This window comes from Camelus ferus, chromosome X (assembly GCF_009834535.1).
Source record: "Camelus ferus isolate YT-003-E chromosome X, BCGSAC_Cfer_1.0, whole genome shotgun sequence".
In the NCBI taxonomy this organism is placed as follows: domain Eukaryota; kingdom Metazoa; phylum Chordata; class Mammalia; order Artiodactyla; family Camelidae; genus Camelus; species Camelus ferus.
In genome coordinates, this window is record NC_045732.1 from 46,688,474 (window position 1) to 46,713,124 (window position 24,651).

The 24,651-nt window shown below is 41.0% G+C and overlaps 2 protein-coding genes across 11 annotated transcripts in view; one reads left to right on the forward strand and one right to left on the reverse strand.

The window, feature by feature from the left end:
* Positions 1-24,651, forward strand: part of P2RY4 (pyrimidinergic receptor P2Y4) — a 152,954-nt gene that overhangs the window by 86,047 nt on the left and 42,256 nt on the right. For 7 of the 10 annotated variants that reach the window (XM_032475015.1, XM_032475014.1, XM_032475019.1 and 4 more), the window contains 2 exons: positions 13,853-14,062; positions 22,161-22,320. The gene's annotated coding sequence lies outside the window, so the exon portion shown is untranslated. Of the gene's footprint in view, positions 1-990; positions 2,106-13,852; positions 14,063-22,160; positions 22,321-24,651 lie in introns of those variants that run through there. The other 3 variants (XM_032475016.1, XM_032475017.1, XM_032475023.1) reach the window with 3 other exon arrangements.
* The window catches only part of IGBP1 (immunoglobulin binding protein 1), a 34,913-nt gene continuing 21,727 nt past the window's right edge, over positions 11,466-24,651 (reverse strand). The window contains exon 6 of the mRNA XM_006193901.2: positions 11,466-11,959. Within this exon, the coding sequence (XP_006193963.2) occupies positions 11,817-11,959 (143 nt within the window). The 3' untranslated portion in view covers positions 11,466-11,816. The remainder of the gene's footprint in view (positions 11,960-24,651) is intronic.

Sequence of the window (24,651 nt, forward strand, 5' to 3'; positions counted from 1 at the left end):
CTAGCTCTGTGTGTGTCTCATGGGGGTGGTGATGGGGTGTCCTTACTTTGTAAGTCTGTGTATGTTGCACATTTAAAAATATTCAGAGAAGGGATCTAGAGGTTTCACCAGACTGCCAAAGGGGTCCATGGCACCCAAAAGATGAAGACTTATTGAGCCTTACTGAAACTAAATCATGCCAATCATGCTCTTAGCCATAAATTAGTGCAGAAAAAGGGAATGGCTTAGGCTTCAAACAGGACCCCTGAAAAGCAATCTGCTACCTTTCCCGGCTTAAGAAAAAGGACCCGGCCATCACACTTGTTTCTGCCCTGGTGGATGCTCTTGGGCTCCTCCCGTCTTCTGCTGGGGGCCTCCTTGTTGACCAGGGCCTTTTTCTGCACAGAGATCTAGACTTCTCAAATCCCTCCTTGGGCCTCTGTTCCCAGGGACTCTGTACCAGCTGCCAGTGGGAGAAGCATCACACAGAGAGCAGACCTGGGTTCCAGTCCCAGCTTCACCTTGTTCCTCCCATGGGAAATTGCTCCAGCTCTCTACATAGGTTTGGCCATCTGTTGTTGGAAGACAGTGCAGCGAGCAGTTATGGGTGTGGACTTTACGGCCAGAGAGCTGGGGTTCAAATCTCAGCTCTGCCACTTACATGTGGCTGACCTCTGTGCCTCGGTTTCCCCATCTGTCAAATGGAGGTAATAATAGTACCTACTTCCTAGGGTTGTTCTGAGGATCGAGTGAGTGAATGTAAAGTGCTCAGCACAGGGCCTGGCCCACAGTGGGTACTATTGTAAATGTTTCCTGTTATTATTCTTCATTTAGCTCAGTTCATGTCTATTGAACATCTGCTATGTTTCTGGCTAAGAGGCTTGCTTCTGCACACTAGTCTTTTGCAAAATTAAAGATTGTCCCCAGGTCCCAGACCTCTGGATTCTTTTTTTTTTTTTTTTGGGGGTAACTATCCACTGAGTGATTACTGTTTACCCTGCACTGTTGTAGGTGCCAAAGATTCTGTGAGGAAGAAGATGGACATGATTCCTGCCTTCACTGAACTCACAGTCTAGTAGAGGAGACAGACATTACAGAAACAAAAAAAAAAATCACAAAACTGTCTATACACTTGAATTTGTGATGTCTCCTAATGGAAAAGGCCAGTATTCTCAGCATAAGGCCTTGAATATAGGTGCTCAAAAAAACTCTTTTGAATGTAATCAAAGGGGTTGCTTAGGAAAATCAAATACAAAAAGTGTCCTACAAGTGCAAGGAAATATGTATTCCTTAGTCTTTTCTGGGGAGATTAACAGAACTCTGTCTTCCTCCCTGCTCTCCCCCCACATTTGTGCCTCCCTGATTAGACTGACTAATAGGAATCTTCAGCGTTGAGCTTAGGGAACCTTTTTGGTTCACTGTGGGATGTGCTGTCCTTCCCCAGTGTACCCTGTACGGCTGCCTGACACCCAGCCCTCCTCCTCGTCCTCTTTTTCTCCTTCCCCCTGACGAGCTGGGCTTCTCAAGCTGCTTCTTGAGGCCACTTGGCCGCATACAGCGTGAGAGGTATTGGAGCACGTCTGCTCAGAATTTGCAGGGAAGGAGGGAGAGAGGTGAGAGGCAGGCCTGGGCTCTTCCAGAAGAAAGCCCAGATGTGGGGAGGGCTGGAGTATCCCAAGTAGACAAGTTCCACAATGTCGACAGCTCCCAGGCTGCTTACCGATCAGGTTTCTAACCCCCACCCTTCAACTATCAGATGGGTAAATGGAAGAGGCCCAGAAAGGACTCACTCAGGGTGCTAGAGGCAGGGCAAGGACAGATCAATTTCCATGTCTGTCTCCCTAATGTCCGGCTCAGGGCCCAGTACAGGGTAGGCATTCGAGTAAATGCTTGGGGAACAAATAAGGAGGTCTGGTCTCTTGCTTCCCTAAGCAAGATGGACTGGCAGGGCTGGGCCAAGACTCTGATCACTCCTTTCCTGCCAAACAAAGAGCACACTGTCTGAGCTGGAGCTCTTCTGTGCCATATGGACAAGTGTAACAAAAACATCAGTGAATGTAGAAAAAGCAGGAAGAAGAGAAGGCCAGTGGACAAATCCTGAACAGCCAGCACTCATGATTTCCCCATTACCATCCAACCAACCAACAAGGAGAAGCTTAGCTGCCCCGAGTAGGCAATATCAAAAGAGAGGTGGCCAAGAAGCCCCAAAAGTCCGTTGATTTCATTTGCACACATTTAAGGCTAATGGTATTCTAACCATCAAGAAACACACAGTCCAGTTTTTCACAGAACTGGAAAAAATAACCCTCAAATGTATATGGAATCACAAAAGACCCAGAATTGCCAAAGCAATACTGAAGGAAAAGAATAAAGGTGGAGGAATAACCCTCCCAGACTTCAGACAATACTATAGAGCTACAGTCATCAAAACAGCATAGTATTGGCACTAAAACAGACATATGGATCAATGAAACAGAATAGAGAACCCAGAAATAAACCCACAGACATATGGTCAATTAATACCTGACAAAGGAGGCAAGAATATATAGTGGAGTAAAGACAGTCTCTTCAGCAAATGGTATTGGGAAAACTGGACAGCTGCATGTAAATCAGTGAAGCTAGAACACTCCCTCACACCATACACAAAAATAAACTCAAACGGCTTCAAGACTTAAACATAAGACAAGACACCATAAACCTCCTAGAAGAAAACAGGCAAAACATTTTCTGACATGAATCTTAGCAACCTAGGGCAGTCTACCCAGGCAATAGAAATAAAAGCAAAAATAAACAAATGGGACCTAATTAAACTTACAAGCTTTTGCAGAGCAAAGGAAACCATAAGCAAAACAAAAAGACAGCCTACAGAATGAGAAAAAAACATTTGCAAATGATGCGAGTGATAAGGGCTTAATTTCCAGAATATATAAACAGCTCAAACAACTTAATAACAAAAAAAAACCAAAAACAAAACAAACAGCCCAATCCAAAAATGGGCAGAAGACCTAAACAAGCAATTCTCCAATGAAGACATACAAATGGCCAATAGGCACATGAAAAAATGCTCTATATTGCTAATTATCAGAGAAATGCAAATCAAAACTACAATGAGGTATCACCTCACAGGAGTCAGAATGGCCATCATTCAAAAGTCCAGAAACAATAAATGCTTGAGAGGGTGTGGAGAAAAGGGAACCCTCCTACACTGTTGGTAGGAATGTAGTTTGGTGCAGCCATTATGGAAAATAGTATAGAGATTCCTCAAAAAATTAAAAATAGACTTACCATATGATCCAGCAATCCCATTCTTGGGCATATATCTGGAACTCTAATTAGAAAAGATACATGCACCCCAATGTTCATAGCAGCACTATATACAATTGCCAAGACATGGAATCAACCTAACTGTCCATTGACAGATGACTGGATAAAGAATTTGTGGTATAGTTATACAATGGAATACTACTCAGCTATAAAAAAGAATAAAATAATGCCATTTGCAGCAGCATGGATGGACCTGGAGATCGTCATTCTAAGTGAAGTAAGCCAGACAGAGAAAGAAAAGTACCATATGATAGCAGTCATGTGGAATCTGAAAAAAAAAAAAGACAAATGAACTTATTTACAAAATAGAAACAGAATCACAGACATAGAAAAACTTATGTTTATGAGGGGGGAAATGGGGTGGGAAGGGATAAATTGGGAGTTCGAGATTTGCAGATATTAACTACTATATATAAAATACATAAACAATAAGGACTTACTGTATAGCACAGGGAACTATATTCAATATCTTGTAGTAACCTATAATGAAAAGAATATGAAAAGGAGTATATTTGTATATGTATGACTGAAACATGCTGTACACCAGAAATTGACACATTGTAAACTGACTATACTTCAATTAAAAAAAAAAAAAGAAGAAACTCACAGTCCAGCGACTAAGGTGGACATGATCACAGACACCTGTAGGGGGTATGGTGGGGCACAAAGACGCAGATGAGAGAAGCAACCCAGCTGCCTCAGAGGGGCAGGGAAGGTTCTGTGGAAGGGGGAATGCTGCAGTGAGGGGAACAGGGCGCAAAAGGCATGTATGGAAGGGCAGCCCCGGGGAAAGATTGCAATTAGTTTGCTCAACCAGAAGCTGAGAAGCTTTGGAGGCACAACAGAAAAGCAAAGGAAGAAGAGTGGGAGGAAAAGAAGATCAAGGGGACTGGGGAACTCAGAAGACGGGGGTGGAACCAAGGGTAGCCCTGAGACAGAAGCAGCCCCAGGATTCTTCTTCCTGGTTCTAAGGTTCGGCCTCAGCCTTCAGAGTGACTCATTTCTAGAAAGCTTTGGATAGCTGAGGTTTTGCCATGACACATCTTCTTCTGATCGGTCCCCTTGGTTCATCCCCTTATTTGGTCAGGTACTGCACCTTTGACATAGGGGAAACTATTTAATGCTAGGCACTAGGTGAGGTACGATACAAGGTATAGATGTAGTCTCTTCTTTCAACAAATTTTTATCGTGGTTTTCCTATAAGCCTGGCAATGCTCTAGGTTCACAATCGTGTGTGTGGCGGGTCATGGGGAGGGCAGGGGGTGGAAGATGTGCCTACATCATTGATATAAGGATTGGGGCCATCACAGAAGCACAAAGGCGACAGAGAGGGAGACTTGTAACTGTGTGACCTTGCACATCTATCTGTCTATCTCTGTCTGTCTGTCTGTCTGTGTGTCTGTCTGTCTGTCTGTCTATCTATCTATCTATCTATCTATCTATCTATCTATCTATCTATCTATCTATCTATTTACTGTGAGGACTAGTGGTGATGTCTGAGTAGTCCTTGGGCAGTGTCTGACACCAGGAGCTGCTCCAGACTGGAATTCAGTTGTGGGGAGGTGGCATTTGCAATGGGCTTCAACAGGCAGAGAAATAGGGAACATGTTCTTCCCTGTGATGGACCAGTAGACATAAAAGTCTGCAGGTTTGCTTTGGCCTGGGGACTCATTTCATTTGATGGGAGCCTCAGATTTGTGGAGGGGAGCAGGAGGAGCAAAGACTGGACATTGGGAAGTGGGGGTGCTTTCTTTATAAATCCCTTTATGTCTGGAGGTCAGCAGGTCTAGAACCTAGTGAAAGTAAATGAACCCAGGGGTAGTAGCTGGAGGAGGGGACCAAGGAGGTGGAGGGTAGGACAGAACAGGGTGGATATTTCAAAATCCCTTGGCAGAGGGAGGGTGGGGTGTATGCTTAGCATGTAAGAGGTCCTGGGTTCAATTCCCAGGGCCTCCATTAAATAAACAAACAAACAAATAAATAAATCTAATTCCCCCCCGAAAAGAAATCCCTTGGAAGTCACCGGACCCCTTCTCAGGACAGCCTAGGGAACAGCAGCATCTACTGCCTTGGTTCAAGCTAGAATGACCAACCGTCTCTATTTGCCAGGGACTGAGGAGTTGCCCGGGGCACTAAACCAGGATGGTTTGGGGGCACGCTGGGACAGCTGATCCCTTAGTCTGGCCTTTGTCACTGTCTCCTGGACTTCAGCAGGCTGCTTCTCTCTGCTCTCCTTTCATGTGGGATCCACGCTGCCACTAGAGGGTCACTGTCAAACACAGCTCTTACCATCTGCCCTGTTTCCAACCCTCCAAAGGCTCCCATGGCCTCTGAGATCAAGTTCAAAGCCCAGAGCCTGATATTCAGAGCCCTTTCTACACTGCTTTCTGGTGTCCTTGAATTTCTTGCAACTTTCATGCCACACCAGATACAGCCTCCCTTCCCAACCAGGAAGTACCCTTTGCTATTCCAGGCCTTTGCCCACAGTGGTCTCTTATCAGTCCGACTAACTCCTACCCATGCTTCAAGGTTCAGTGAAAATGTCAGTCTCTGAGATTCTCTACCCTTGTCCGTCCTCTGGATTCCCAAGGCCTGATATATATATTTTAGGGAGAGCATGTATTTTAGGGAGTCAGTTTGGGAGTGTAGACCCCACCTCTACACCCAACTTGTAGCGTGATGCTTGGTGTACAGCAAGCTTTTGGCATATATATTTTGAATAGTCAGCATAATCACATGATTCAGAATTCAAAAGGGACTATAGGGAATTCTCCTTCCCACTCCTGGCCTCTAACAACTCCCATCCCTCCCCCTCCTGTGTGCACAGGCAAATAAGGTAATTTGCTTTGTTCAATGAATAAAGGAAGTAACAGTGAAAACCTGGAAACAATCCAAATGTTCCAAATCTGGGCCTAAGTAAGCTATTATATAGCAATCTTATAGACTAATCTGCAGTCATTAAAAGTCATGAAAATTTTTGTAAGGCAGACTCTGTCGTATGTGATATGGTGAACCTTCAGAGCAGAGCATAAAGCAGACTTCGCCATTGAATACACTTTGTGAAAATGTGGTCTCTTCAGTGATAGGATGAAAGAAGGGCTGAGAGAGAAATGATTGCTGCTTTAAGATGAAAGGATTCTGGGTTTTCTTTTTATGTAAAGTTGTTTGAAAATGAAAAGAAAGAGGCTGTATTATTGTGAATCTGCCCCGATGAAGAAGCGCAATTCATGGTGGGACTCATTCATTCAGTAATTCATTCCACAAATACTGAATGCTTGCTTTGTCAGGACGAGAAAGCCAGACACAGTGCTGGGCTTCTCAGGAGGAGCACTGAGTAGGCAATGGGGCCCTAAGAAACTCTGATGGAGCCGGAGGCGGGGGGGATGTGATGAGTTCATTGCCAGGCTGCTGAATGTGAGTTCTGTTTGCTCATCAACAGGAGCCGTGCAGTAGATGATAGGAGATGGGCCTGGGAACTCAGCAGACAGGTCAGTGCTAGTGTGGTCAGTCAGGGAAGCTGTAGGTGGCGGTGGAGTGCACCCCGGGCAGGAGGTAGACAAGGAAAGGACAAGACAGTTTCCATCAAGCTGGCGAGAAGTCTTTCTGCTAATCAGTGTCTCTGAGCCGGGGACAAAGGCAACAGGGTTAGGGTTAGGTGTCTGCTGCCAAGTTGTGGAAGGGCCTCAGAGTTCAGGCAGAAATCCTCCCTCCCAGCCCTGGGCTGCCCAGCCTCCTGCATTCGGGGCCTGGGTCTTAGTTGTCCAGGAGGGCCTGGTAGATCAAGGTTGGGGGGTAGGGCTTTGACTGGCTTAGAAAATATGTAGGAACCCCTAAGTGACAGGCTGGAGTAGAGGGTTTAAAAGATTTACCTGTACCAAGATCAGCTGGGGCTGGAAGGGGAGAGCAGGTGGGCCTGGCATTGGGAGCTGGAATGTTCTGCAGGTTGAGGGATGCAGGGGCCCCAGGAGGGGGAGATTTCTTTTTTTTTTTTAATTGCAGTGTAATTGGTTACAATGTTGCGTTACTTTCTGGTGTACAACATAGTGATTCAAATATATATATATTCCTTTTCATATTCTTTTTCATTATATGCCATTACAAGGTATTGAATATAGTTCCTTGTGCTACACAGTAGGACCTGGTCGGTTATCTGTTTTATGGATAGTTCATATCTGCAGATCTCGAACTCCCACTTTATCCCTCCAGCCTCCTGCCCCTCTCAAGGATGAGAGTTCTGAGTAGGGGTTTTCCCCTAATGAGCAGGTCTCAGATGTGTCCCTAAAGGGCCTGGGAGGCAAAGCTGATGGAATTGTTGCTCAGAATTTAGACAGAGAAAGGGGAGAGGTGATTCCCAGAGCAGCATGCCTGCAGGGTGTCCCGACCACCTTCAAGTGTCCCTGGGGCTTTGTGCTTCCTGGTGTGGTAACCTGGAATGGCTTGGCCTGTGGAGTCAGGCCCAGCTGGAATCCAGGCCCAGCTCAGCACTTAGGGCTGCGTGATCTTTGGGAAATCCCTTCTCTGAGCCACCATTTCCTCATTTACAAATGGAGGCACTAATAACATCTACCTTGGGCTGTTGTTGTGAGGATTAGAAATAATGTAAGCACCTAGTAGACAGTGGGTGCTCAATACACAGCAGCTATGATTTTTCTTTGGGCTACCGCATGGGAAGAGGCTGGCCTCAGCCATCACTGAGTTATACTCCAGTTGAGGGATTTATTGCCAGTTGGGACAAGAAAGTGAAATCTAGGACTTTGCCCATCCTTTCACATATTCGGCAAAGGTGGCCTGGTGGGCAGGTGAGTAAAAACCAGTTCTCAGTTTCCATCACTTGTAACCATTCTCTCCTGTGCTGGTCATTTCCAGCACACAAAGAAAAGCATTTCACAAACCTTTTCGCTGGGGGTGATATACTGAAGATAGATTAAGAAAACATTGAGGGGGCAGGGGTAAAATACAGTGGTGAAACACTGAATTGAAAAAAATAAATTCATCCCTTCCTCCGGGTCCCAAACTTACAAACAGCCTCTAACTCTGTTTCCTCACTCTTGTGCCCTGTTTTGTGTAACTGTTCAAAGTGCTTTCTTTTCCAGATTTGAATTCATTTGCTCCTCACTCTGGCCTGTGAAGTAAGTAGGCCAGATGTTGCCTGCATCTGGGAGAGGCTAAGAATGACAGAGCTGGGATTAGAACCCCACATCTCCTCATAGTGGAACAGGCATGAACTGTGCCAGGTTCAACTGTACCTAGGATGAATGGGTTAAAAGCAATCTGTGAGGAAACAATGTGCAGGTGTTGGAGAGAGCTGTTTTGCAAGGAGATAGTGGTCACAATACCATCTGATTGTAGGGTGTCCAACATAGCTGGGTGGCAGGTGGCAGTGTGTCTGTTGTGTCCAAGAGCAAACTGGAGGCCCACGGTGGATAGAGGAGGACTTTGGGGTTCAGATGACACAGAGTGGTGGAGTTAATTTCAAGTTTTCCCCTTTTCTTGTTGTTTTAAATGACAGAAGTGACCCCAGTGAACTTGGTGACCCTGGGCCCCCCAGCTAAGGAGTGGCAGAGCCCTGAGGATTGAGACTCTAACTAGGACTCTTAACTCCAACTTCTTGGATTTGAAATCAGCTCATTCAGTTTTCTGCCCTGTCTATAAGGTGTGTTGAGAACAAGAGTGGAAAGGACAAATCACTCCCAAATGGCATTAAAAGAAACAATGCCCAGTATTCACCTCTTCCCGATGACTAACTGGCCTCCATGTGAGGGTGACGGAGGGCAAATATTTTGGCAACACTGATGTTTACACAGTCTGTTGTGCAATAGACTATGCAAACAAACATCAGCTGTGTGACTGAAGTCAGTCACTCACTGCATTTCCCCAAGCCAGTTTCCTTCTCTGGAAAATGAAGCCGTCATATCTCCTGCCCGACAGGTTGTGAGAATGAACTAAGCAGGGTATGTGAAATAAACGTAGGGCAAGCCCTGAGGCCGTGCTATTCTCTGTTGAATGCTCTGAGTCCTCGCTTCCGGGAGTCCACTCAATCCAGCTCACTCTAGGACCCTGAAATGCCTGGCTCTGGTGGGAGTCCATAAGGTGGTTCTTTTTTTGTTGTCTCCAGCAGCTGCTGCGGCAGGCAGGCCCGCCCGACTGAACTGGGGAGGAAGATGCAGGAAGATGGGTTTGCTCACCGCCTCTGTCTTCTTATCCCCTGGCTGAGGGGGAAGTGGCGGGGGAGCTGGCATAACCTTTTCTTTGGTGAGTCAGCTAAGAAGGAATTTCTAGAGCTCCAATAATGTACTAGTGGTGGTTTGGATTTTTAAAGCTTCTCCCTCTTTTTAAGCCGCTTTCAGACTCCTAACTAAAAGCACAAGCAATTGGGAAGCACGTGGAAAGTGACAGAAAAGAAGCACAGCCTCTTACTAGTGTGAACTTGAGGAAATCACTCAGCTCCTCTGGGCCTGTTTCCTCATCTGTAAAATGGGGACAATGCTACCTATTTCGCAGGGTCATTGTATTAATAGTATGTGAACGTGCCAGGTCCAGTGCCTGGCACAGAACAGAGGCCCAGTACCTACCTGTCCATTTCCTTTCCCTTCCTAGTCGACAGACTGTAGTCAATGAGTTCAGACGAACAGAAAACCCTTATTCTTCAGTTGCTTGAGTCTATTATGATGGCTGCCATGATTAATTTTCACAACCACCCCAAGAAACAGCTCACCTAGAAACAGAGAAAACAGGCGTTCAGAGATGGTTTATTGCCCAAGGTCACAAAGCTTTCAGCTTTTAAAGCCCGGATTCAAACTCACCTTGTCTAGCTTGCCTCTTAGATAACAGAATCTGAGAGGGCTTAATCAAGCTGGATCTTCCACAAGGACCATCTTTCAACTGCCTTGGACCAAAGGGATAACCCCAACCTGGCCTGTTTTGTGAATCAGCTCAGGGTGGAGTTTCAAGGGCAGGAAATAGGCCACTGCTAGAGGCAGCCTGGCAATAATGGAAGGGAACTAAAAATGAATGTTTAGAGGGAGGGCATAGCTCAGTGGTAGTGTGTGCTTAGCATGCACGAGGTCCTGGGTTCAATCCCCAGTACCTCCATTAAAATAAATAAACCTAATTACCCACCCCCGCAAGAAATCTAAAGAAGAGTTTGCTTCCCAAATCCTTGGGGAATTTAATCTGGGCTCTACAAATTTCAGGAGCTTCTGTTGTGAGGGTGAGATGAGTCCTTTATTAAGCAGTAAACAAATATATTATTGGTCGTTTTCTGTCATCTCCCACTAAACAGAACCTCCTACGCATTGCCTGACAGCCCTCTACTTACCACCCATGTAAAGGAGAGGGAACTGAGTCTCCTTTTCAAATCCGTCTCCTCAGCTAGACCGCAGAAGCTAGAATAGGAAGGCTGAGTCATCTTCCTCTTCAAAGAAAATCTAAGTGTACCAAAGCCACATAGAACAAAATTATGTTTTCTGTACAGATCATTTGTTTCAACACAGGGCTGCTTTTCTAGGTTATCAATCCAAGAACCGAGGACATGTCTTCTCTTGGCTGGACAAAGTAAGTACCTTTCCATGTCAGCTGGGATGTCCCCCTCCTCCACACCCAGCTGTCGGCATGACTGCAGTCATCTTAACTAGCAAAATGACTGCCACGGCACACAGACCACTTCGGACTGTGCCAGCTATGGCACGGCATAGGCAAGGAGGGCTTTGGTTTCCTGCAGCCCATCGAGAAGCTAGGCTATAGCCTGAGCTGCCCTTCACCCTAAGGGTTGTGACAGTTCCAGGAAAGGGAAGGCCCTGGCCCCAGGTGTACACACCAGAGTGGGCCTCACAGTGCCTTACCTGTTTCCTCATTTCTCCTGGCCAAGGCAAGGAAGATGGTAGGTGGTATTGTTACGTTCCGTTCACTTACAGCTGTAATTCCTGCAAACAGCACTGTGTGGCAGGGTAAGTCCTGGCTTCTGTGCTTGCCCCTTGTAAAGCAAGTTTTGGGTGAGTCCACAGCGCTGGGGTAGGACGTGAGAGAGTAAGCTCCGGCTAGTCCCGGCAGCTCTGATGCTGGAAACTGACTGCTGACATCAAAGGGAGGTGACCAAGATCTCTCCGTAAGTCCAGGGACCCACAGACTACCCCCGTCCCCAGAAAAAAAGGAGCTGATACCTGTTTTTCTGCATAGGCTCATGTGATAGAAGGAACTTTTATTATTATTTTTGAGGGAGAATTCATACAGCCATTGATTATACAGAGCCATTTCTCAGTAATCTTTTCTTTCCACTTCAGAAAATTGGAATATACCATGATGAGGAGGATAATGCCAAAACCAGATTGCTGGCTTGTCATCTAGGGTACAGATACACACTTAATTGTTTGACACTTTATTGAACGCAAGCAAGATGGAGCGTCTCTGCCTTCATTGTACAGGGCTGAAGCAGGAGCCTGGGGTGGGGAAGTTGGCGCAGCTTTCATTGGCGGGGAAGATGAGCGCCCCTGTAGTCTTGTCTTGTTGCGGGGAGACTAACCCATGTTCTGTCGGTTGCCGTAGCCCCTAGGATGGGTGTCCTTCCAGTCATCCCACTCCCGAGCTCGGTGGAGTGCGTCATCATCCTCTTCCTCCTCTTGTTCCTGATCTTCCTGTTGTTGAGCTGCTTTCTTCAACTCTGCCCCATGGAAAAATGAGAAAGCAGGGGTGAGGAAACGAGGGACTGTCAGGGGCCCCAGCTCCACTCGGAACACAAGCACATGACATGAGGACAAGGAGCACAGCCTGCTACCTCCCCCGGGGCCAGGGGAATGGGGCGGGGGTGGGGGGAAGTGCTTCAGTTACTTAACAGAGGACGTGTTAAATAATAGCAAGAAAGGATCCTCGGAGTGGTTTTCACAAGGCAAAAATGTAAGAGTTTTCCCTCAAAAGTGCATGCTATTTTAAGAAAGAATTCTTGCTAAAATGGCCACCCCATCACAACAGAAAACAAAAACACCAACCGACCAACAGAACCCCAGCAAATCAAAAACACTAAAGTAAAAAATATTTATGAGTGTGATATGCTGGGGAGGTGGGACTACAGGTGACTTCTCTCTCCTCCTCCCCCCATTTCCTTTATTCCAGTTGTATGATTTTGTGTGTGTGTGTAAAATTGGAAATTATGGAGCAGTTGAACCTACCAGGAAAGACTGTGTGTCATTTTGGACATGTTTGGAACAGGGTCTGAGGTCCGAATGGCACTCGTCATGTGGTGTACACCCAAAAGAAATGAAGCCAAATGCTAGATCTCTCTTTTGCACTATTTTTTTTTTCCTTTGTGAGGTAGAGGAGCATTTCCTGGCTACCCTGAGTTTGCCCATGAGAAATATTCTCATTACTATGATAAAGAATGAAATATGTGGGGATCTGATCTCTTCTAACAGCTTAGGAGTCTGGTGTTCTTTTTTTAACCCTTTTATTATAAAATAAGATACTGGAAATCACACAAAAATATATATAACTTAAATTTTTATAAGGAGGCTATACCTTTATAGCTTCCATTTGGGTCAAGAGATAGATTTTTTGTACCCATCCCAAAAGCTTCTCCATGAGCATCTTCCAAATCACACCCCGCCTCTGCAAAGGTCACTACTATACCACCTTTTATAGTAATAATTTCCTGGAGTTTATTACTCAAATGTGCAACTCTAGACACCAGAGTTGTCCATTTGTACATTCATTTTTTCACTTAATGATTTTTACTACAGAGTTGTGCAACTATCACCACAATCCAATCAAAAAAATTTCTATCAACCCCAAAAGATCCCTTGTGCCCATTTAGAGTTTTTTAAAATAATCATTATGACCATTTTTAAAATTATAGTATATTCAGTTTACAATGTTGTGTCCATTTCTGGTGTACAGCATAATGTTTCAGTCATACATATACATACATATGTTCCTTTTCATATTCGGTTTCATTATAGGTTACTACAAGATACAGTTCCCTATGCTATACAGTAGAAACTTGTTTATTTTATATATAGTAGTTTGTATCTGCTAACTCCTAATTCATCCTCCCTTCCCCTTTAATAATCATGTTTGTTTTCTATGTCTGTGAATCTGTTTCTGTTTAGAAGTTTTCATTTGTGCATTTTTTGAGATTGTACATATAAGTGCTATCATATAGTATTTTTCTTTTTCTTTCTGGCTTACTTCACTTAGTATGACCATCTCCAGATCCATCCATGTTGCTGCAAATGGCATTATTTTATTGTTTTTTATGGCTGAGTATTCCATTGTATATATTTACTGCATCTTTATCCAGCCATCTGTTAATGAACATTTAGGTTGTTTCCATGTCTTGGCTATTGTAACCACTTACAGTTAATTTCCATTCCTTCCCTTCCCCCACCCCCTGGGAATCACTAATCTGCCTTCTATCTCTATAGATTTTCCTACTCTGAACATTTCCCATGAAAGGAATCAAGTTATGTGGTCTTTTGTGTCTAACTTCTTTCACTTAGCATAATGTTTTTGTGGTTAGTCTTAACCATTTAAACTATTTTGATCTCTTTTTAAACTACAGGTTTCTTCTTCCATCCCTTTTTTGTTTCTTACAAGTCATCTATTGAAGAAGCTGGAGCATTTGACCTGTGGATTTTGCTGACGGCCTGGTTATGATGCGGTCCAACACGTTCTATATTTCTGCAGACTGCGAAGTGGATACAGAGCTTGATCTGACTCAGGGTTGATCCCTTTGGCATAATTTATAGGTGGTGCTGTCTTCCTCTATCAGGTGGCATATAATATCTGTGTCTCATATGTTTGATGTTAGCAGCTCAGTGCCTAGATTCATTAATTTCCCAGGGCTTTCAAAAAGGTGATACTCAACTGTAACATTTCTTTTGTATTAAGTAGAATACTTTCATAAAGAGAGATTTCCCAATATCTACTACAATTTAGTTACCCAGGAAAAAAGACAAGATTAATCCTTTATTCTTTCACTTTATCTACTGTTTCTCAGGGTAATAAATTAGTTCCTAATCATCCTCTGAAATTGAATCTTTGTTTTTAATTATGAACTCACAGATTCAAACATATTTGATGGGTTTCAACGAATTGCGGTGATTTCTAAAAAATACTTAATCTTTTTTAATTTTAGAAGTTTTAATTTACAGAAAAATTGAGAAGATAGTACAGAGTTCTTATACATCTGTACCCAATTTCCCCTGTAATCTTGCGTTACTACCTGGACAGTTTTGAGGGGTCCTCATCAGGTATTTTGCAGAATGTTCCTCAATCTGGGGCTGCCTGATGTTTTTCTCATAATTAGACTGGGGTTATGACTTTTGGAGAATACCACAGAGATGTAAGTTCCTGCCTTATCACATCACATCAACACAAAGCTACAAGCCATCAACATGACTTATCACTGCTGACATTAACTGGGATAGCCCAAGGTAGTGTTTGTAAGGTTCTCAACTGTAAAGTTACTCCTCCTGCCTCCTTCTACACTACAGTCTTTGGAAGCAATTAACTAAACATAGTCTACATTTGAGGGGTAAGGACCTTTCACTCTGCCTCTTTGAGACAGGCATATATATACAAATTATGTAGAATTTTTCTGTAGGGGAGCAAAAATGTCTCTTTGCCCCCATCTACTTATTTAATCATTTCTTTCTATCACTACAGACTCATGGATCCTTATTTTATTCCTTGTGTTATAATCCAATACTGTTATTTTCCTGCTCAAATTCTTCCAGTTTTGGCCAATAACAGTTCTTTCAGCAGGCCCTGTGTCGCAGTAACATACCTCAGTTTTCTTGTTTGTTGTTTTTTGAGTGCTTCTTTATTTCCTAGGACTAGAAGGTATTTCAGGCTCATCTTGTATACTCCCTGCCCCAGCCCTAGAATTATCCATTTCTCTAAGGAACCCTGGTTCCTTTACTGGAGAATGGTATTTGAAACCAAGATTTGGGCACTAAATACGCTTGCTGCTACTGGCAATTATCTTTTTTTTTTTTTACATATTGTTGGAGATAGGTGATGGACACTCTCTCTCTCTTTAAATTGAAGTATAGTCAGTTACAATGTTGCATGAATTTCTGGTGTCTAGCATAATGTTTCAGTTGTACATATACATACATATATTCCTTTCCATATTCTTTTTCATCATAGGTTACTATAAGATACTGAATCCTTTTGAAGGCAACCTGTCTCGGGCCAGTGGAAACGTCTTCAATTTGGCTTCTGAGCCCTTTTGATAAGGCCTTAGTAGTCTTTGAAAGCTTCTTTCCTATCTTTCATGACAAGATGTCCCAAGCTCATCATGTTTATTTCTTGCCACAGACTTGGAATTAAGCTATTTCTCTAAGACATCCTGGTTTCTTTCAATGGGAATAGTATTTCAAGAACACAATCTAGGTTACTAGGTGTGCTCACTGCTTCTTGGCTGGTCATTGTTTCTAAGCTTTTACAGTGGATAAAGAAAAGGGATGTGTGTGTGTGTGTGTGTGTGTGTGTTTACATTTAAATAAAATTTCTCATGAGCTCACATTCAGGGCTGCAAGGCTCTTTTATTTCTAACTTAAATTCTTTTGAATTACATCTGTATTCTTCCACACTAAAAGTCTTAGCTCTCAAAGACAGAGGATGATGAAATTTGAATATCTCATAATTACTCTTTTATATTATCTCACGTTACACAGTCTTGGGACAACATTAATACTGTTACCAATTACTGAGAACAGTTCATTTTTTTGCATATGCTTTCCCCATTTCTCCATTAAAAAAAAAAGTAATGCTTTATCTACATTATCAGAGCACTGAGCATATAAGCATTAATATTCTACTCTCTCCCTTTTAAATCTCACTTGGTCTTAGTTCTACAAGCAACTACACATTTAATGCTCACCACCAGTCCTTATGTCAATGTGTCTCTTGTCACTTTGGTTGTCTGAAGCTCAATCTCTAGCAAATTTCTCAGGAAGGGATCACGGAAACAGTACGTCCTGAGTTTCTCCATCTTGATAAATACCTGTACCCTTTGTACCTTAAAGTCAGTTTTACCAGATATAATGTCCTTGACTCACATTTTTTCCCTTTGAATATCTTAAATACATCACTCCATTTTCTTCTGGCATCAAATGTTGGTGTCAAAAAGTTTGAGGATGATCTAATTTTCCTTCCTTTATTGTTTTTGCTGAAGTATCCAAGGCATTTTTTCTTTAAGTCTAGTAATTTTATTAGGATGTGTTTTGCTGTTGGTCACTCTGGATCACAATTCTCAGCCACATGGTGTGCTTTTTTAAATCAAATCTTTTTTTCAGTTCCAGGAAAGTTTCCTTAATAGTAGTTTTTAGCATTTATTATTCTTCTTGGCTTTGGTCTTCTTCTTCAGATAATCTTACTATCCATATGTTAGGTCTTCTTTACTGTCTTTATTACTTGTCACTTTTTCTAGAATCCTGTTTATCTTTGTTTCTCTTTGATTTAAAACATTTTCCCTTTTACCTTAGACATTTTCTGTTGTGTTTACACATTCTTGTTTTCTTCTGGTTTAGTCTTCATTTCTTTTTTTCAAATTGAAGTATAGCTGATTTACAATATTGTATTAGTTTCAGTTAGACAACATAGTGATTCAATGTTTTATAGATTATACTCCATTTAAAGTTATTATAAAATATTGGCTATATTCTCCATGCTATACAATATATCCTTGTAGCTTATTTATCTTATACATAGTAGTTTGTACCTGTTAATCCCCTAACACCTTGCTCCTCCCTCTTCTCTCTCCCCATTGGTAACCACTAGTTTGTTCTCTGTATTTGTGAGTCTGTTTGTGTTTTATTATATTCATTTTTTTAGATTCCACATATAAGTGATAACATAAAGTATTTGTCTTTCTCTGACTTATTTCTCTAAGCATAATACCCTCTAGGTCCATCCATATTGTTGCAAATGGCAATTTCATTCTTTTTACGGCCGAGTAATAGTCTTGTGTGTGTGTGTGTGTGTACACGTACCCCCCACACCTTCTTTATCCATTCATCTATTGATGGGCACTTAGGTTGCTTCTATATCTTGGCCATTGTAAATAATGTTGCTATGCATATTGGGGTGCATATATCTTTCTGAATTAGTGTTTTCGTTTTTTCTGGATATAGACCCAGGAGTGGAATTGCTGGATCATATGGTAGTTCTATTTTAGTTTTTGAGAAACCTCCACACTGCTTTCCATAGTGGCTGCACCAATTTACATTACCACCAACAGTGTACAAGAGTCCCCATTTCTCCTTGATAACATTTGTTATTTGTGGACTTTCTGATGATGGCCATTCTTACAGGTGGTATCTCATTATGGTTTTGATTTGTATTTCTCTGATAATTAGTGATGTTGAGCATCTTTTCATGTGCCTATTGGGCATCTGTATGTCATCTTTAAAAAAAAGTCTATTCAGGCCTTCTGGCCATTTTTTTCCCCCTTAATGGAGGTACTGGGGATTGAACCCAAGGCCTCGTGCATGCCAAGCATGTGCTCTACCACTGAGCTATACCCCTCACCCTTCTGGCCATTTTTAATTGGGTTGTTTTTTGAATATTGAATTATATGAGCTGTTTATATATTTTGGATATTAACCCCTTATTGGGTATATCATTTGCAAATATTTTCTCCCATTCTGTAGGGTGTCTTTTCACTTTGTCATTGGTTTCCTTTGCTGTGCAGAAGTTTTTTAAAGTTTAATTAGGTCTTATTTATTTTTGCTTTCGTTTCCTTTGCCTGAGAAGACAGATCCATAAAAATATTGCTACAATTTATATCAAAGAGTATTCTGCCTTAGCCTTCATTTCTGAAATGATTCTTTCTTCTTATTTCCCCCAAATTGTCACTATATTTCTGAGTTTTTCTAATCCTGCTTTGTATTGTTCTTCTCTGTCTTATTTAATTCTCTTAATGTCTTCCAACTCATTTTTAAACAGTATATTTTAGATTTGTTGTTTTTTGAGTGTGTCTTTCTGGAATGCTTTTTCTTGGTTTTCCTTTTTAAAAAAATTTAAGTATAGTTGATTTACAACATTGTGTTACTTTCAGGTGTACATACAGCAAAGTTATTCAGTTTATATTCCATTATATCACCTAGATGTGGAATCTAAAAGGCAATACAAATAAATCTATATACAAAAAAGATATAGACTCAGACACAGAAAACAAATTTATGGCTACCAAAGGGAAGAGGGAGGGAGAGAGGGACAAATTAGGAAGGAGTATGGGATTAACACATACAAAGTACTATGCATAAAATAGATAAGCAACATGGAATACTTTTGATTCTTTTTTTTCTCCTTTATAATAATTTTGTGTGGGATCTGACCTTGATAATTTTCCATTCATTTTTTTACAGCTTTGTTGAGATGTTATTTCACATACCATAAAATTCACCCATTTAAAGTGTATAATTCAGTGGCTTTTAATATATATTCAGAGTTATGCAGCCATCATTACAATCTGTTGCTCATTCTTATGTCTACTAAGCTTTCCTGAACTTTTAGAAAGAAGTATGATTCAGGGTGGCTTTTCTGATTTCACAGAGGCTCCCTTCTGCTGTTTTTATGTATGTTAAAGAAATAGGATGACTTGCTTGATTAGAGTTCTTGGTTCTGGTCCTCTCTCCCCTTTTTACCTAGGCCTTCTCTTTCCTTCTTCTTAATTGTCTCTGTTATGCTCAATTTTAATTCTATTCTCAACAATTTCTCCTCAGCGTGGAACTGTGTGCGAGAAGGGAGATCTGGTGGCTCGTTTTCAAGAGTTCACTAAGGATTAGACTGCTCTGTTCCTTTCAGACTTCTTGACCCTGGGTCCCTTATATGTATTCATTTTTTATTGGAAGTCAAAACCCCTCCCATTTCAACTGCTATTCTTAAATTGAACTGCCACACTTTTCATTTACTTATTCGTTAATTTTTTATTGAAGTATAATTGAGTTACAATATATTTGTTTCAGGTGTACAACATGATGGTTCTACATTCTTATAGACTGTGTACCATACAAGTTTTTGTATTATTGACTATATTCCCTGTGCTGTACATTACATCCCTGTGACTTATTTATTTTATAACTGGTAATTTGTACTTCTTAATCCCCTTCATCTATTCCACCCATCCTTGCATTCCCCTCCCTTTTGGCAACTACTAAGTTGTTCACTGTGTGTTTGTGGGTTTTTTTTGTTGTTCATTTGTTTTGTTTTTTAGATTTGAGTATTCATCTTTCTCTGACTTACTTCACTTAGCATAATACCCTCCAGGTCCATCCATGTTGTCACAAATGGCAAGATTTCATTATTTTTTACAGCTGATTGGTGCTGGGAAAACTGGACAGCTACATGTAAAAGAATGAAACTAGACCATTTTCTCACGTCATTTACAAAAATAAACTCAAAATTGATTAAAGACTTAAATGTGAGACCTGAAATCATAAAACATCTAGAAGAAAACAGGCAGTACACTCTCTGATCAGTCTTAGCAATTTTCTTTTTTTGATATGTCTCCTTAGGCGAGGGCAACAAAAGCAAAAATAAACAAATGGGGCTGTATCAAACTAAAAAGCTTTTGCACAGCAAAGGGAACCATCAGCAAAACAAAAAGGCAACCTACTGAATGGGAGAAGATATGTGCAAATGATATGTCCAATAAGGGGTTAATATTCCAAATATATGAAGAACTCATACACCCCAATACAAACAATCTGATTAAAAAATGGGCAGAGGACCTGAATAGATGTTATTCCAAAGAAGACATACAGACAGCCAAAAGGCACATGAAAAGGTGCTTACCATCACTAATCATCAGGAAATGCAAAGGAAACCCACAATAAGATACCACCTCACAGCAGTCAGAATGCCATGATTTTTAGTGAATACCTGTTTGCCGTTTTGGAATTTTCCTGTTTGTCAGGTCTTGGAGTGGTCCGTCAACTCTTTCTGCTTTCTCCTACACAAATGCCAATTGCCTGTTGATCTTGTGGCTATGAATGATTTGCCATTGTTTTTATTTTGAGTTTCATGGGGATACACTGTCACTTAGTTTTGTTGTGAATATTGTCCATGAGTTTTTTTCTTTCGTGTTATTTTTTATTGAGATGTAGTTGATTTACAATGTTACTTTGTGTTTTTAACTTAAGTATAACATACATGTAGAAAAATACACAGACACAGTATATAGCTCAATCAGTTTTCACATCTGAACACATCACATAATTAGTACCTAGATTTTTAAAAATTATTCTTATTTTTTATTATTTTTGGTGGGGGAGAGGTAATTAGGTTTATTTATTTATTCTTAGGGGAGGTGCTGGGGATTGAGCCCAGAACCTCATACATGCTAAGCATGCGCTCTACCACTTAAACTATACCCTCCCCTCCTGGTACCCAGATTAAGATTAAAAACCATTATTAACTCCTCAGAAGTCCCTCTCAGGTCCAGTTCCATTCATGATCTCCCACTAAGGGTGAACACCATACTGGCTTTTAACCAGCAGATACAAGTTTCACCTGTCTGAACTTTATGCTCTTTTGTTTCTGGCTTTTTTCACTCATAATTATGTTTGTAAAATTCAGCTATATTTCTTACTTATAACTGAAGAACTAGAGTCAGTTTAACCTTATTATTAAAAAGTATTTCATTGTGTGAATATACCAAGATTTATTTATCCATCCTACTATGTATGGACATTTAAGTAGTGTCCAGTTTGGGGTATTACAAATACTGCTGCTATGAGCATTCCTGTACAAGCCTTTTGTGGATATAGGGTCTCATTCCTTTTAGGTATATAGCTGGGAGTGAAACTGCCAGGTCTCAGGAGTATACACATATTCAACTTTTGTGCATCACAACTACCACCAGTTCCCTCTAGAGTCTCCATCTTTATTGCTTCCTTTCTTCTATATACTTTAGGCTTATTTTGTTCTTGTTTTCCCCAAATTCTTTTTTAATTTCTATTCCATTTTGTGAGTAATTGTAAATTAAATCATATTTTAAAGTTTAGGTACCATGTGTTTAAATGCTAATATTCCCCAATTTCTTAAGGTAGAACCTTAGTAATTGATTTTACCTTTCTTTTTTTTCTCTAAATAACTACTGAAAGTTACACATTTCACCCTCAGCACTGCGTTAGCTGTTATCTCACAAGTTTTGATGGATTTTCATTGTCATTCAGTTAAAAATACTTCCTAATTTTCTTCATGATTTCTTTGACCCATGGGTTATTTAGAATTATGTTGTTTAATTTAAAAATATTTATGGATTTCCTAGATAAGTTGTTTTCAATAGCTAATTTAATTCAATTGTGGTCAAAACATATTCAGTGCAATTTCAATCTTTGAAAACTTATGGACACTTATTTGGTCTAAGTTTGTGAGTGTACGATGTGCATTTGAAAAAAGGTGTATTTTGCAGTTGTTGGATATATTATTGTTCTAAAATATCAAATAGGTTAAGATGGCTGCTAGTGTTGTCCAGATCTATGTCTTTATTGATCTTCTGTCTAGAAATTCTTTCAGTTACTGAAACAGAAGTATGAAAATCTCCAACTATAGTTGTAGATTTGTCTATTTCTCCATTTAATTCTGTCAATTTTTTTTCATGTAATCTGAAGCTTGTTATTAGGCACAAAAACGTTTATGATTGCTATGTCTTCCTGATAAAATGCTCCCTTTTATCAGCATGAAATGTCCTTTTTAAAATTCAGGAACACCTTTTGTCTTGACGTCTACTTTATGTGATATTACTGTAGCTACTGCAGCTTTCTTACGTTTACTGTTACCACAGTATATATTTTTTTGATCTTTTTACATTCAACCAATCTGTGCCTTTATATTTAAAATGCATCTCTTGATAGGAGATCAAGATGGTGGAGTATGGATGTGGAGCTCACCTCTCCCCATGAACACATCAAAAATATATCTACCTGTGCAACAACTCTCTCTGAAAACTACCTGGAGACTGGCAGAAAGACTCCTGTACAACCAAGGCTGTAAGAAAGATACACATATGATCAGGTAGGATGGGAAGAAAAGTGATCTGGTTGGGACCTGTGCCCCTGGGAAGGGACTGAGAGGTAAAGGGAGATTGTAGGGGCAGACACCCACCCTGGGGAGTGAGCAGGTTGAGCCACAAACTAGGCGTCCCAGTCCTGGGAGCTTATGCTTAAGAGACAAGTGCTCCTGGCTGGTTGGAGAGCTTCTGGAACAGATAGAAAGGCTGGAGGAGCCTGGACTTCACTCGTAAGTAGTGCATGGGTGCTGGCTTGCCTCCAGGCAGGGCAGAGCCCAGGTGGGGTGGCGGCAGCCATTAGTAGTGCTTATTCAAGCAGCGCCCCAGAAGCATCCCAGACTTCTGATGGCAGCTTGGCTGTTGGGTTTCCTGCAACTGCTTCAGTGTGTGCCCCAGCCCAAGATGAGTGAATGCTCCGCCCTGGAAAAGATGCAACTGTGGGGTGCATCTCAGCAAAGCTGCAGATACCTACAGAGGCAGAGCATTGTACCTCCGTAGGTGCATGAGCCCCACTTGGTTCAGCACTCTCCTCCTTTAGGGCAAAGATCTCTGGTGTGGGGAGCAGGAAAAACACACACTTAAAGGGAACAGAGCAGCCTGAACCTGAACCTCGGGCCTTTTAATCCAGCAACTTGGGATCAGACCCTGCCCCTGAGCAGAGAGTAAGTCCCGCCTTACACCCTGTGCTGGCCCTTCCATCTCCAGCCACACCCCCTAACAAGGTGATAGCTGTGAGCACACCCTGAGGAAAGATATGACTGGTGTCCACATCAAATCCAGCTCTCCCACCAAAGGCACTGGGCACACACAGTCTGCATAAGGAAGCTCCCATATAAGGACACTCCTTCCAGACTAGAAGTAACTGTTCACTTAAATTCATAGAGGTAGAGAAAGTTAAGTAAAATGAAGAGGGAGAGGAACTACTCTTAACTGAAAGAGCAAGAGAAAACCCCTGAGTAATGAAGCAAATAAACAATTTACCAGATAAAGAAATCAAAACATTGGTAATAAAAAATGTTACCTGAAATAGGGAAAAAAATTGATCTAAACACTCATCATTTTAACAAGGAACTAGAAAAATTTTAAAAAGACCCATTCAAAAATAGATAATTCAATGTCTGAAATAAAAAACACACTAGAAGGAATGAATAAGAGATTAAGTGATACAAAAGAACACATAAGTGATCTGGAAGACAGAATAATGGAAATCACCCAATCATAACAGCAGAAAGACAAATGAAAAAAAAAATGAAAGCAATCTATAAGACGTCTAGGATAACATTAACTGTGCCAACATTCACATTATAGGAGTTCAAGAAACAGAAAAGAGGAGATTGAAATGTATTTGAAGAAATTATGGCTGAAAACTTCCCAAACCTGAAGGAAACAGATAACTAAGCACAGGAAGCACAGAGGGTCCCAAACAAGATGAAGCCAAACAGACCCACACCAAGACATATCATAATTAAAATGGTAAAAGTTAAAGAGAGGATAGCAAGATAAAAACAGTCACACACAAAGGAATCCCCAGAAGGCTATCAGCTGATTTCTCTGCAAAACTTTGCAGGCCATAAGGGAATGGCATGATATATTCAAAGTCCTGAAAGGGAAAAACCTGCAATTTAGGATACTCTTCTCAGCAAGATTATCATTTAGAATTGAAGGAGAGAGGAAGAATTTCTCAGACAAATAAAAACTAAAAGAATTTATCAATACTAAACCTACCCTAGAAATGTTGAAGGGTCTTCTCTAAATAGAAAAGAAGAAAGAATCTATAGGAAAGGGGAAATCCCACTAGGAAAGACATATATATAGTAAGGATGGAAGATTACTTAAATGAGTCAGTATGTAGATTAAAAGACAAAAAACTGTGACAGCAACTAAAACATTTAGGGGAAAAATATGAAGATGTAAAATGTGACATCAAAAACACAATAGGTGGGCAAGGGGAGTAAAATATATAGAACTCTTAGAATGTGCTTGAACTTAAATGACTATCAGTTTAAAACAACTAGATATAATAATGGGTCAATATATATGAACCCCACGGGAACCATAAATCAAAAACCTACAATAGACACACAAAAACCAAAAAGATGGAATCCAAGCATACTACAAAAGAAAATCATCAAAGCACGATGGTAGAAACAAAAAGGAGAAGAAATGAGTAGGCAAACGGAAATGACAAAGCAGGGGTAACAATACTCATATCAGACAAAATAGACTTTAAAACAAAGGCTGTAACAAAAAACAAAGAAGGATATTATATAATGCTAAAGGGATCAATTCAAGAAGAGGTATTACACTTGTTAACATATATGTACCCATTATAGGAG